The following is a 13,051-nucleotide window of genomic DNA, read 5'->3' as shown; positions in this document are numbered from 1 at the left end:
TAGGTCAAAGAGCAAATGCTCTCGAGTTACTTTTGGCAATAAAAATACACATAATGTATAAAAACATTTAATTGTCACATCTTACATTTGGAACAAACTAACATTTGTGAAAGCTAGGTCGAGCAGTGCATTGGTGAAGATTGAAAACAGTCCATGCATAAACAGTGTACGCTTCAAAATGGCCATAGCAGTCATGGTGAAGTCCATACAGAACACATTTAATTCCGCTATGGTTCATCATCGTCGGGGGAATCAGGCAGCGTCTCAGGTCCATCCTGTTCACATTCCTCTTCAGGCACACTGGGTAGAGAGGGATACTCCTGCTTGAGGAAGATACTATGGAGGTCTGGGGAGAGTGCGTTTGCCTCAGGAGTACTGTTGTCAGTGGCCCCAGGAGTCTGAGCGATGTCCACATCCCCAGGGCTAGGAGAGGGGACAATAGGTGGACAGGGATCCTCAGGCTCCTCCTTGACCTGGGTCTGTATGTCTGAAGTGACTGCATTGGCATTATCAAGAGACTCAGACAACATGAGACTAAGTATGGCATTTACCCTAGCAGTCTCCTGGGAAGTGTTGTCTACATCCACAGTCCCCTGGGTAGTGTTGTCTACATCCACAGTCCCCTGGGTAGTGTTGTCTACATCCACAGTCCCCTGGGTAGTGTTGTCTACCTCATGAGGAGTCCGTGTACTGCTGTCTACATCCACAGTCTCCTGGGTAGTGTTGTCTACCTCATGAGGAGTCCGTGTACTGCTGTCTACAAGGTTTGGAGAGGGTTTCTCCTCGTCCCAAGACTCCTTCCCCGACTCTGCAGATGAACTCTGACCCCCAGCCGACTGGCTCTTTTTGTCCCTCTTGGGTTTCCTCCTCTTGCTCTTCTTCTTTTTGCTTTTTTTGGAGTGTTTGTGGCGTGATGGAGCTGTGTCGCTGCTGTCGTTGGCTGGCTGCTTGTCTTTTTGGGATGTTTTCCCAGGGCTCCTGCTCCCCCGTCTCTTCCTCTTAGAGGACTCTCCAGGGCTCCTGCTCCCCTGTCTCTTCCTCTTAGAGGACTCTCCAGGGCTCCTGCTCCCCTGTCTCTTCCTCTTAGAGGACTCTCCAGGGCTCCTGCTCCCCTGTCTCTTCCTCTTAGAGGACTCTCCAGGGCTCCTGCTCCCCTGTCTCTTCCTCTTAGAGAACTCTCCAGGGCTGGCTGATCTGGATCTCCCCCTACTAGCCTCTGTGGGTGAACCCCTCCACCCCTCTCTCTTGCTCCCATCTCGGTCTCTGCTCCCATCCCGCCGGTCTCTGTCCCTGCTCCGGTCTCTGTCCCTGCTCCTGCCTCTGTCCCTGCTCCTGCCTCTGTCCCTGCTCCTGCCTCTGTCCCTGCTCCTGCCTCTGTCCCTGCTCCTGCCTCTGTCCCTCCTATCTCTGCTCCTGTCTCTCCTTTCTCTGTCCCTACTCCTCGACCTGAGTCTTGTGCTGGTACGACTGGTCCAAGACCTGTCACTCTGAAGACTCTCTCTCCTTTGGGCTATTCTGCTCTCCCTGCTCCTACTCCTCCTGCTCCTCTCCCCCCGTCGGCTCTGTGACCTCTCGGTCCACGAGGAGCGGTTACTCCTCTCAGAGAACCGGCCCCCAGCGAAAGACCCGTTACCCCCTCCTCCCCGGTCGGGGGACATGTGCAGGTCCCTGTCCGCCTCCCAGAACTCGTTTCCAGGGTTACGGTACACGTGCAGGAAGTTGCAGTGCTTTCCTTTCGGACACTTCTGTCGGTCGAACAAACCTGTGGAGGATCACAGCAATCAAACAAATACCAGGGTCTTAATGATATGGGGCGGCAGAGTAGCCTAGTGGTTAGAGTGGAGGGGCGGCAGGGTAGCCTAGTGGCTAGAGTGGAGGGGCGGCAGGTAGCCTAGTGGTTAGAGTGGAGGGGCGGCAGGGTAGCCTAGTGGTTAGAGTGGAGGGGCGGCAGGGTAGCCTAGTGGCTAGAGTGGAGGGGCGGCAGGTAGCCTAGTGGTTAGAGTGGAGGGGCGGCAGGGTAGCCTAGTGGCTAGAGTGGAGGGGCGGCAGGTAGCCTAGTGGTTAGAGTGGAGGGGCGGCAGGGTAGCCTAGTGGTTAGAGTGGAGGGGCGGCAGGGTAGCCTAGTGGCTAGAGTGGAGGGGCGGCAGGTAGCCTAGTGGTTAGAGTGGAGGGGTGGCAGGGTAGCCTAGTGGTTAGAGTGGAGGGGCGGCAGGGTAGCCTAGTGGTTAGAGTGGAGGGGCGGCAGGTAGCCTAGTGGTTAGAGTGGAGGGGCGGCAGGTAGCCTAGTGGTTAGAGTGGAGGGGCGGCAGGTAGCCTAGTGGTTAGAGTGGAGGGGCGGCAGGTAGCCTAGTGGTTAGAGTGGAGGGGCGGCAGGGTAGCCTAGTGGTTAGAGTGGAGGGGCGGCAGGGTAGCCTAGTGGTTAGAGTGGAGGGGCAGCAGGTAGCCTAGTGGTTAGAGTGGAGGGGCGGCAGGGTAGCCTAGTGGCTAGAGTGGAGGGGCGGCAGGTAGCCTAGTGGTTAGAGTGGAGGGGCGGCAGGTAGCCTAGTGGTTAGAGTGGAGGGGCGGCAGGGTAGCCTAGTGGTTAGAGTGGAGGGGCGGCAGGGTAGCCTAGTGGTTAGAGTGGAGGGGCGGCAGGGTAGCCTAGTGGTTAGAGTGGAGGGGCGGCAGGGTAGCCTAGTGGTTAGAGTGGAGGGGCGGCAGGTAGCCTAGTGGTTAGAGTGGAGGGGCGCAGGGTAGCCTAGTGGTTAGAGTGGAGGGGCGGCAGGGTAGCCTAGTGGTTAGAGTGGAGGGGCGGCAGGGTAGCCTAGTGGCTAGAGTGGAGGGGCGGCAGGTAGCCTAGTGGTTAGAGTGGAGGGGCGGCAGGGTAGCCTAGTGGCTAGAGTGGAGGGGCGGCAGGTAGCCTAGTGGTTAGAGTGGAGGGGCGGCAGGGTAGCCTAGTGGTTAGAGTGGAGGGGCGGCAGGGTAGCCTAGTGGCTAGAGTGGAGGGGCGGCAGGTAGCCTAGTGGTTAGAGTGGAGGGGTGGCAGGGTAGCCTAGTGGTTAGAGTGGAGGGGCGGCAGGGTAGCCTAGTGGTTAGAGTGGAGGGGCGGCAGGTAGCCTAGTGGTTAGAGTGGAGGGGCGGCAGGTAGCCTAGTGGTTAGAGTGGAGGGGCGGCAGGTAGCCTAGTGGTTAGAGTGGAGGGGCGGCAGGTAGCCTAGTGGTTAGAGTGGAGGGGCGGCAGGGTAGCCTAGTGGTTAGAGTGGAGGGGCGGCAGGGTAGCCTAGTGGTTAGAGTGGAGGGGCAGCAGGTAGCCTAGTGGTTAGAGTGGAGGGGCGGCAGGGTAGCCTAGTGGCTAGAGTGGAGGGGCGGCAGGTAGCCTAGTGGTTAGAGTGGAGGGGCGGCAGGTAGCCTAGTGGTTAGAGTGGAGGGGCGGCAGGGTAGCCTAGTGGTTAGAGTGGAGGGGCGGCAGGGTAGCCTAGTGGTTAGAGTGGAGGGGCGGCAGGGTAGCCTAGTGGTTAGAGTGGAGGGGCGGCAGGGTAGCCTAGTGGTTAGAGTGGAGGGGCGGCAGGTAGCCTAGTGGTTAGAGTGGAGGGGCGCAGGGTAGCCTAGTGGTTAGAGTGGAGGGGCGGCAGGGTAGCCTAGTGGTTAGAGTGGAGGGGCGGCAGGGTAGCCTAGTGGTTAGAGTGTCGGACTAGTAACCGGAATGTTGCAAGTTCAAACCCCCGAGCTGACAAGGTACAGGTATGTGTCGTTCTGCCCTTGAACAGGCAGTTAATTTGTTCTTAACCGACTTGCCTAGTTAAATAAAAGGTAATATACACGACTTATGACTAGCATGATTCTGTACAAATCCGTGTAGGTAGGTGTATTGTGGTTCTTTTGTGTTCCATTCACTCACCACATATAGCAGTCTTCCATCTGGTGACAGGAGAGAACTCACACTGGAGCTGTTTACCAGCGTACCATCTTCCATTGAACATCACGAAGGCCTCTCTGCACTGCTCCTCTCTAAAGACGCAGACAGCAAAGAGAAAAATAGACCGTAAAAGATACACTACTTGATGACTCAAAATTGAGAAACACCATGGTTTCCACGCCTACAAAAAACCTATCAGACCATTTTCATGAGCTGCTTCCTTCACTTACGTGTCAAACTGGACATAAACATTTCCTCTCAAATGTGGCTCAAAGTTGCAGCTGACCTGAAGACAGAGACAAAACGAGAGAGGAGTTTGATTCAATGCCCCTCAAGAGTGGATAGGTCTCCTTTCCATTGAATCGCTCCTTCCAGTCCAGCAAGACAAACATCATATTCACCTTAAACTGCACCACCTTGCCAGCAGTCCTGAACTCAGGAAGTACATCCTCGTAGAAATCCACAAACTGCTGTTGTACCTCCTCCTCGCTGTGCTCCAGACAGGCGTCTGTATCGTAGTCGTCCCGTGACCTCTGGTCCATCCCGAAAGTCGCAAACATCCCCCGGATCATCAGAGTAGGGCTGGACGGGGGGTGGACATGCTTACGAGAGCACCTGACCAATCAGGTAAGCAGGAGATTTCATTAGTTGAACGCTAATATAAAGAAAACATGATATAGAAATGACTGTGCTGTGCAGTATTCTGAAAGATGAGCCTCATTTAAGGAAAATTAACCAGAATGCACTTCCCAGGACTCCCTGGAAAATGGTGTTGGACTATCCTAGCTAAAAAATAATAATACAAATAATAATAGTAATAATATTAAAAACAAAAAGTTATACAAATACAAATAATAAAATATAAATTATAAAAATACAATAAAAAAATGAAATGTGTTCCTATTTAGAACCATTACCAACCTGTCGCCGAAGCGGCAGGCTCCAGTTTTGAGGAAGAAAGGGCAGTTAGCCCGGTCTTGCTCCGTACCAAAATCTGGAGCCTCCGGGTTTCTCCAGGGACCCCCATTCTCCAGCTACACGCAAAACAGGAAGTAGAATAGGTTCGTTTCTGTAATAATTGCAAAACTCATCCTTGTGTAACACCTAACTGCTTTACAGAAAAATGTTCCATCAAAGACGGTCAAGACTACTTTCCAAACATAAACTTGGTATGCAATATGCATTTGGTTTGTGTTTTTCATACCTGACTCTCAGCCTGGTCCAACATTTTCTGTACAGCTTCCTATAAATGGTGCAAACATAGGATGGGCTGGTGAAAACCTGCAGTGGCATATCTGGATGTCTGTTACTGCAAGTCAAGAATCTCTTACCAGCGGTTGAAAGCGAGCCACAAAATAGGCCTTTGTACAAAGACACTAGACATAAGAACTGCAAAGGTGTGTGTGTGTATTTTGTCCCTGAGCAGTATGAGAATAACCAGAAGACACGAGGAAACAAATCCACAGATAAAAGATACATCCTTGTCCCATGGCAGCACAGACCTGTAGGAGTGTCCCTCTTTGTGTGTATCTTAGTTAAGGTCTTTGCGTGTATCACAGTTAAGGAAAAACACGTGGATAAACGTGGATGGCTGAGGCAAAAACACTTCTTTCTCACACAAAAGACACATTACTGTGTAATATTTCTTAAGTTAAAACCATTGTGTGACCAAAATACAAAAGGAAGAGGATATGTAGCTCTTCCATTGTGCGTTTATCCTCCTGGTGCACGTTTCACCTCTCTGTCTCTCTTCTCCTGTTGCTTCTGCTCCTTCTCCTCTTCCTCTCTCCTCTGCTGGGCCTCCCATTCCTGCTTTATCCTCGCCTGCAGACATGGAAAGCGGGTACACACATTATTTCAGTGAATCATGGGGGGGGGCACCCTATTCTCTTTATAGTGCACTTCTTTTGGCCCGAGTTCTGGTTAAACTTAGGGAATAGGGTGCCATTCTACATTGTGACAGCTCTGTACCTCCTCTTCCTCCTGTCTCTTCCTTGCAGCGTCTTCCCTCTCCCACCGGAGTCTGAATTCCTGCTGGGCCAGCCTCTCCCTCTCCAGCCACTCCTGGTCTAGGCGCCGTCTGAATCAAATCAAATGTTATTTGTCACGTGCGCCGAATACAACAGGTTACCGTAAAATGCTTACCTACAAGCCCTTAACCAACAATGCAGTACAATAATTGTTTGTTTTTTTTAACTATCAAAACATAACACAATATATTTACATAACGAGGCTATACACAGGGGGTACCAGTACCGAGTCAATGTGTGGGGGTACAGGTTAGTCCAGGTCATTTGTAAAGTGACTATGCATGGATAATAAACAGTGAGTAGCAGCAGTGTAAAAACAGATGGGGGGGGGGGGCATTTGATTGGTTGTTCAGCAGTCTTATGGCTTGGGGGTAGAAGCTGTTAATTAAGGAGCCTTTAGGTCCCAGACTTGGCGCTCCAGTACCGCTTGCCGTGCGGTAGCAGAGAGAACAGTTGATTGGAGTCTGACAATTTTTTGAATACAGGACACATGGAACAATATTACAGACCCTGGAAAAACTGCCATTGCTTATCAACTTAAAACTGTAGAAATATTTGCTACCTTTCTTCCTCAGCCTTCCTTTCCTCTTCATCGTCATCTTGTTCTGGTGGAGAATCATCTCCATTTTCTAAGTGTTTAGGGAGATGAATTAGAGCTCGTCAGTGGATGGTTAGACATTCAGAATTCATAGTCCCCGTCAGGAATTATGCTGATAAACAACTGGCTAGTAGTAGAGAGAATATCATGTAGGATTTTCAAATATATCCACTGTGACATACCACCAGATTCTCTGATTTGGGCTTTGGCGAGGGCTTGGCGTTTTCGTTTTCTTCTTTCTTTCTTCTTCAAAGATGCCCTGCGTTTTTGACTGTGGGAAAATATAACGAGGCATGGGTTGTCTAAGTTACTATTTATTCAGTGTTTGTCAACACAGTCACTGCGAGCTTGCTAACGTTAGTTATCTACTTGACTACCGTAACTAGATAACTTACAGCACTACGGTGTGATTCTTTGGCACCACCATGCATATCAATTAAATGTACATGACATAACAACATCAGATTAACGCCGATTATCTTAACATACCCCAATGAGGGTGCTGACACTGCAGAAGGTATTGATGCTGCCATTTTGCAGAAAACTCATTCAATTCGTCAGGGGTCAAAGTTGAAAATGTCCCTCTTCGTTTGAAATGTTTGTCAAAATTGTTTCAAACGAAAATGACTTGCACCGTATGAATCGTTTCGTTGTACTGTTGCCATAAACTTTTACATTTCTCTTCGAAAATGTTCAGCGAACGCATTAATTTTTAGATTGTTCGATGATAAATCCCTTCCTGGTCATGTCTGCGCACGCGCCGTTACTACGTTATTGTGAGAACGCATGCGCTGTGCTCTCCATCCTCGGATGCGCGCATAAAAGAAAGAGGGATTTTGAGTGGTCAACAAATTCCGCTGTGTTTTGGCCTTTTGCGAATAATATAGAATAGCTACCTAGTTACCTTGCTTTCGGGCAAACCCACGGGTGACCTACAATTGCAGGATCCCCTAAAATCCAAACATGGCGGATAAAGAAGGTAGGGATTTGATGGGCTCGGTTCATTTCATGCATGCTTTGTGTGCGCGGCTGGATGCATAGCCAAATGAAAAGTGCGGTCTGTTAGCTAGCTATGCTAACCAGTACAGGCTGCATATGTTCGACCTGAGTTTACTATCTGTGCTCCATAAGTTGAGAATTTAGATAGCTAACTAATAGTTTATTTTGATAAATAAATTATTAGCTATCTAGCTCACATTGACAGCCCGCCCGCTTGCTTGTGTAACATGCAAATGAGGCACAACTGGCCCGAGGGTACAGGAATGCAGTAAATCCCAACGTTACACTAGCCTTGGTAGTAACTGTCCATTGTAGTCTTATGTAAGTGTTGCCTCTTTCACTGTTCAAGTGTATGACGATGCAGTTGAGGAGCGGGTGATCAATGAAGAATACAAAATCTGGAAGAAGAATACTCCTTTCCTCTATGACCTGGTGATGACCCACGCGCTGGAGTGGCCCAGTCTCACTGTGCAGTGGCTACCTGACGTCAACAGGTACAGTAGCCAATGCTACGTCACCATTTCTGTTCCTCTTGCTGCGCTCAACATAAAACTGTGTGCTGACCTACCTAATATACTGAACATTGTATTGTTCTCTCTACCAACCTGGCCTTCCTTGTCAGCCATTCTAGTTCAGTCTAGAAAAGCATGTTATTTTGCCATGTGGTGTCTTCTGACATAGCAGTGCACTACTTTTGACTATAGGTCTCTTGTCAAAAGTAGTGCACTCTAGGGAATAGTGTGCCACTTCAGACACACAAGGGCAGTATTTAATGTGTCTCTCTGTGCAGGCCGGATGGAAAGGACTATGCGGTCCACAGACTGGTACTGGGAACTCACACGTCAGATGAGCAGAATCACCTGGTGATCGCCAGCGTACAGGTCCCCAACGATGACGCCCAGTTTGATGCTTCCCACTACGACAGTGAAAAAGGAGCAGGTATGTTCATCGTAGGATGGTCTCTTCTCTCTACATTTGACGATGGTCTCCCGGACACAGATTAAGCCTAGTCCCGGATTTAAAAATCATTTTAATAGACATTTTCCATGAGGTGTTTTTTGTGTCTGGGAATCTGGCCTTCTATGCATATTATAAGTCAAGATGTTATCGGCACAGTGAACATTTTATCTCTTGAGAAAATATACTGAATATGCAGTATTTCTTCCTCAGAATTTGGAGGTTTTGGATCCGTGAGTGGAAAGATAGAGATTGAGATCAAGATAAACCACGAAGGTGAAGTGAACCGGGCCAGGTACATGCCTCAGAACCCCTGCATCATTGCTACCAAGACCCCCACCTCAGACGTACTGGTCTTTGACTACACCAAGCACCCTTCCAAACCAGGTAAGACAATACGGATACAATACAGATACACATCTGGTAAATAGATCACTGCTTCTTAAAAAAAACAAATCAAAATGCTATTGGACGTGATTCAAATGTTTGTCTGCACTTTTGGAACGATTCCGACCAGGAAAAAATGCATCCGGTTCCTGAAAGTAGTAACTTGATATGTATTTGACCCTTTTCTGGTCTTAACATTTTTCGACCATCTTGTCTCTCCCTCTCATAGATCCCAGTGGTGAGTGCAGCCCAGACCTGCGCCTGCGGGGCCACCAGAAGGAGGGCTACGGCCTGTCCTGGAACCCCAACCTCAGTGGCAACCTGCTCAGTGCTTCTGATGACCACGTGAGTGTCTCTCTCTCTACACTCCGTCAGCACACCACTTTCCCCTGTGCGTTTTTTTAATAATTTCAAGCTAGATTGTGGCTTTCACTGAAAATGAAAGTGTTTCTGCATTGTTATTAAGCAAACTCATTAGATCTAGACAAATGCTATATGAACTACTATATATTGTGTTATTAAGAAGTGCACTGACGTGTTTTAATCTGCAGACGATCTGCCTGTGGGACATTGGTGCTGGTCCTAAGGAGGGGAAGATAGTGGATGCTAAGACCATCTTCACCGGTCACACTGCAGTGGTGGAGGACGTGTCCTGGCACTTGCTCCACGAATCACTGTTTGGCTCTGTGGCCGACGACCAGAAACTGATGATGTGAGTGAGCCTTCTCTGTTTTTATTATTTTTCTACTCTCAATGTATTTTCACACAATTTTGATACTTTTCAAGTTGTAACTAATCATGACATCCAGTGTGTGTTTTATGTACAGTGTGTAGCCTTAAACTTTCCACACAGGAAGATCTCTCAAAGGAAAAGTGATTTGAAAACTGGATGGAAGGATCTGATTCTCTGAACTGTCTATCCCTTAATTCAGTTTTTATTTATAAGGAACTCAGAATGGCTTTAAACTTACTCTTGAACGTTGTAATACTAGAAAGTGCAGTTTTGAAATGGGGCAGTCCTTCATCACTATACTATGTCCATGATCACTATACTATGTCCATGATCACTATACTATGTCCATGATCACTATACTATGTCCATCATCACTATACTATGTCCATCATCACTATACTATGTCCATCATCACTATACTATGTCCATCATCACTATACTATGTCCATCATCACTATACTATGTCCATCATCACTATACTATGTCCATCATCACTATTCCAGTCATTGAATACCGTAGCTATTTATAACTTGTCAGAAATGTCCAGATCAACTAGCCCATGTCAGATAATGTTTTAAGTTTTTTTTTAGCCCATAGATTTTGTTGTCATTTGTCAGTCATTTCACATGAATATACATTAAATATGGCAAAGTGTATAGAATTGCAAAACAATTAGCTTTAAAACAGCTAAATGTTAATTGCATCCCATGACAAAATAAACTTTAAACTTTAAATTTTCTCCATCAAGAGGGGTATGAACAGTTGGTGTCATGAACAGTCCTTGTGCCAATAGATATAGCTGTGGTGTGGGATGTTCCCCTATGCTGGAAGGGGGGGGCCCAAGTGGGAAAAAGTTTGGGAACCCCTGTCATTAACCTTTGACATCTCTGTCTCAGCTGGGACACACGGTCCAACAACACGTCCAAGCCCAGCCATGCAGTGGACGCCCACACTGCAGAGGTCAACTGTCTGTCCTTCAACCCCTACAGCGAGTTCATCCTGGCCACCGGCTCTGCAGACAAGGTCTGTACCCATTTTTCTTTTCTTTGATAAACACAATCAGTCCGTCCGTCTCACCTCAAGTGCTTGAGTGTCGTAGCCTAGTGGTTAGAGCGTCGGACTAGTAACCGCAAGTTCAACCCCCGAGCTGACAAAGTACAAATCTGTCGTTCTGCCCCTGAACAGGCAGTTAACCCACTGTTCCTAGGCCATCATTGAAAATAAGAATTTGTTCTTAACTGACTTGCCTAGTAAAATAAAGGTTGTGCACAATGGTGTGGTCAGGTCACAAATCACATGACCAGGAAGTGTATTTCCTACTGGTCAGGTCACAAATCACATGACCAGGAAGTGTATTTCCTACTGGTCAGGTCACAAATCACATGACCAGGAAGTGTATTTCCTACTGGTCAGGTCACAAATCACATGACCAGGAAGTGTATTTCATACTGGATAGTAGTCCCAAGAATATGTTCTAATATATTTACCGTTACTAAATGTTTTCTTTCTCTTTTTGGTGTAACAGACTGTTGCTCTCTGGGATCTGCGTAACCTCAAACTGAAGCTCCACTCGTTTGAATCGCACAAGGATGAAATCTTCCAGGTAATACTCCATAAATAGTGAACATCTCAATCCCTCTGAACCAATAGGATTGAGTCTGGATAAGTTACCAGGCTTTGTTGGTGTCCCGTTCAACTTTCTATTTTATTTAACCCAGGGTAGTCGCATTGATTTTCCATCTCTTTTTCCAAGTGTTGGTGTCCCTCGTAGACGTTGTGCTGAGCTGGAGTTTATTGCACTGACAGTGCTTTACTGACTTCTTTGGCAGGTGCAATGGTCCCCTCACAACGAAACCATTCTGGCTTCCAGCGGAACAGATAGAAGGCTGAACGTATGGGATCTCAGGTAAAGACCGACCACAGGGCATGTTGACTGGACTAGCCTTGTTGGTTCGTTTGCTCAGCTGAATTGCTCTTGGGGGGGAGGGGGGTGTGTTTCATCAACACTGTAGTCTGATAGGATGATGTTGAAATGTTTTTTTGTCTCGTCGGTCCCCAGTAAAATCGGAGAGGAACAGTCTGCTGAAGATGCAGAGGACGGACCTCCAGAACTCCTGGTGAGTGATAGACCCATCATCCACAATTATGACCTTTATCTCTCCTTAGTTGGGTTGTAGAAATGTCAACTTTCCCAGAAATTCCCTGGATTTCCAGCCTGTTCTTTCAGAATTCCAGGAATCCTGGGAAAACCATGACATTTCTAGGAAAGTTGCCAGTTTTTTGCAACCCTACCCCTGAGCTTTTAAATAACCAGCGATAGGAGAGTAGCCAATGGGACAGGTGGCCTATAGGGAGGTTATATTTTGGCATATTACTCATCCTGTGGACTTGTTTTATCTCGTCAGTTCATCCATGGAGGACACACAGCGAAGATTTCTGATTTCACATGGAACCCCAACGAGCCATGGGTCATCTGCTCCGTCTCCGAGGATAACATCATGCAGGTTTGGCAAATGGTGAGTACACTGTTGTTGAAAGAAAGTACCACGTTTGCTTCCGCACTTTCAAGAAACTTAACCCTGGTGGTTTAACTTCTGTCTACATTTTGTTGTTTAAAGATAATTCAAGAAGTCTGCTCCTATTAAATCAGTTAGAGTAATTGTAAATCCTTTAACTGATGTAAAAATTTCCTTCTCTAGGCTGAGAACATCTATAATGATGAGGAGCCTGACACCCCTGCTTCAGAGCTGGAGGGTCAAGGGTCGTAACCGCCTACTCCACCCCACCTTACCCCAGCCCAACCCACCAACCACCTCCTGGTGCATCTCTCTCCTCTTGTACAGTATTTCACATTGTAGCCTCCAGCTCTACCTGACAGACATTCTGTTTCCCATATAGAAGCATTCTTCTGGATTTGGTTTGATATAGTGATCAAGCAGCCCTTACCAGGTACAAAAAGGCTGGTTTCCTGAACACAGATTTAAGCGTAGTTCTTAACTTAAAAGCATGTTCACAGTTGACTGTGCTTCTTAGTCCAAGACTAGGCACTCTGTCCGGGAAACTGGTCCAAAGTGTATAGAAGTTGTTTATAAAAGGATACTCATCTGAGTGAAATGCTACTGAACCATGCAGGTGGACCGTTCAACAAATGCACTTGGTAAAGCAGGGGTTCTTCCTGTCCAAAAAAGGATTTCCGTTGGTATCGTTTCTGCTTTGACTTGAGGCAAGTGACTAAATCATTTTGAACCTTTGGATTTTTTGTTTTGTGCATAAATTGCAATAAAGTACTTTTTGTAACTTTTAAACTTAAGTGCGTTCATTTGTTTTCTTTTAATCACCTAAGAAAATGTAAACCCATTTACTGACTCCAACTGAATTATTCCACTGTGCTGTTTGCTACCGACATCGCCACAAGTGGCTTCAAAGTCGGCAATTGGACCATTCGAGTATCAA

The 13,051-nt window shown here is 47.4% G+C and overlaps 2 protein-coding genes across 12 annotated transcripts; one reads left to right on the top strand and one right to left on the bottom strand.

Moving 5' to 3' along the window:
- Nucleotides 1–51: 51 nt before the first annotated feature.
- On the bottom strand, nucleotides 52–7,240 carry LOC110495417 (U2 small nuclear ribonucleoprotein auxiliary factor 35 kDa subunit-related protein 2). 10 transcript variants are annotated; one of them, XM_036951515.1, is made up of 13 exons: nucleotides 7,012–7,238; nucleotides 6,705–6,793; nucleotides 6,487–6,553; nucleotides 5,866–5,974; nucleotides 5,632–5,718; nucleotides 5,099–5,137; nucleotides 4,816–4,928; nucleotides 4,296–4,509; nucleotides 4,125–4,180; nucleotides 3,877–3,986; nucleotides 1,373–1,762; nucleotides 702–1,282; nucleotides 52–671 (listed from the first exon to the last, which is right to left on the bottom strand). In XM_036951515.1, exons 1-13 carry the CDS (start codon nucleotides 7,053–7,055, stop codon nucleotides 228–230), a joined length of 2,343 nt encoding a protein of 780 aa, XP_036807410.1. In that variant the 5' UTR covers nucleotides 7,056–7,238; the 3' UTR covers nucleotides 52–227. The 10 variants fall into 10 exon arrangements, with proteins under 10 accessions (XP_036807410.1, XP_036807414.1, XP_036807412.1 ...); XM_036951519.1 differs by having other exon boundaries at nucleotides 52–653; nucleotides 714–1,282; XM_036951517.1 differs by having other exon boundaries at nucleotides 52–1,133; nucleotides 1,176–1,282.
- Nucleotides 7,241–7,289: 49 nt separating this feature from the next.
- On the top strand, nucleotides 7,290–12,908 carry LOC110495419 (histone-binding protein RBBP7). Of its 2 annotated transcripts, none has more exons than XM_021570659.2 (12): nucleotides 7,290–7,501; nucleotides 7,871–8,015; nucleotides 8,312–8,460; nucleotides 8,692–8,865; nucleotides 9,095–9,210; nucleotides 9,417–9,577; nucleotides 10,495–10,621; nucleotides 11,124–11,201; nucleotides 11,428–11,504; nucleotides 11,658–11,715; nucleotides 12,004–12,114; nucleotides 12,298–12,908. In XM_021570659.2, exons 1-12 carry the CDS (start codon nucleotides 7,486–7,488, stop codon nucleotides 12,364–12,366), a joined length of 1,281 nt encoding a protein of 426 aa, XP_021426334.1. In that variant the 5' UTR covers nucleotides 7,290–7,485; the 3' UTR covers nucleotides 12,367–12,908. The 2 variants fall into 2 exon arrangements, with proteins under 2 accessions (XP_021426334.1, XP_021426332.1); XM_021570657.2 differs by having other exon boundaries at nucleotides 11,425–11,504.
- Nucleotides 12,909–13,051: the final 143 nt, after the last annotated feature.

Source organism: Oncorhynchus mykiss, chromosome 18, assembly GCF_013265735.2.
Source record: "Oncorhynchus mykiss isolate Arlee chromosome 18, USDA_OmykA_1.1, whole genome shotgun sequence".
Lineage (NCBI taxonomy): Eukaryota > Metazoa > Chordata > Actinopteri > Salmoniformes > Salmonidae > Oncorhynchus > Oncorhynchus mykiss.
This window is presented reverse-complemented; position numbering and strand designations above follow the sequence as displayed.